This window comes from Bison bison, unplaced genomic scaffold (assembly GCF_000754665.1).
Source record: "Bison bison bison isolate TAMUID 2011002044 unplaced genomic scaffold, Bison_UMD1.0 scf7180017838034, whole genome shotgun sequence".
In the NCBI taxonomy this organism is placed as follows: Eukaryota; Metazoa; Chordata; class Mammalia; order Artiodactyla; family Bovidae; genus Bison; species Bison bison.
In genome coordinates this window covers 1-531 of record NW_011474050.1, presented here as the reverse complement: position 1 = coordinate 531, position 531 = coordinate 1, and the positions used below count along the sequence as shown (strand labels likewise).

Below are 531 nucleotides of genomic sequence, written 5' to 3'. Positions count from 1 at the left end.
ATCTACTACACGTGCCAAGACAAAGTGAGCATGGCTTTTTTTTCTTTAAGATATGATTTATCCAGAGAAGACACTTCATTCCTCCAAGACCTTGTCTGGACTCATTACTATGGGTTCCTGGGTTGGGGAAGTGTAGAGCAGCAGTGGTCTCTAGTCTCAGAATTTGAGTTTGAGGTTTATGGGCCTAGCTGGCAGTGGCTGACGTGGGACTGTGGGGCTGAGCCCTGACCGAGCGGCTGTCTCTCCGTAGAGGATTTCGTGTACCAGTTTATATACCAGTGTTACTTCACCAATGGGACAGAGCGGGTGCGGAGTGTGAAAAAACAGATCTACAACCGGCAAGAGCACGTGCGATTCGACAGCGACGTGAACGAGTTCCGGGCGGTTTCCCCGCTGGGGCAGCGGGACGCCGAGTACTTCAATAGCCACGACTTCCTGAAGCAGACGCGGGCCGAGGTGGACACGGTGTGCAGACACAACTACCAACTGGAGCTCCTCACATCCTTGCAGCGGCGAGGTGAGTGCTGGCTG

The 531-nt window shown here is 53.5% G+C and overlaps 1 protein-coding gene across 1 annotated transcript; it reads left to right on the top strand.

The window, feature by feature from the left end:
* Nucleotides 1–250: 250 nt before the first annotated feature.
* Nucleotides 251–517, top strand: LOC104983539 (HLA class II histocompatibility antigen, DQ beta 1 chain-like; the record flags this gene model as incomplete). Its single annotated transcript, XM_010833008.1, has 1 exon — nt 251–517. A coding segment is annotated over one exon (267 nt), but the record flags the coding sequence as incomplete, so codon positions are not given.
* Nucleotides 518–531: the final 14 nt, after the last annotated feature.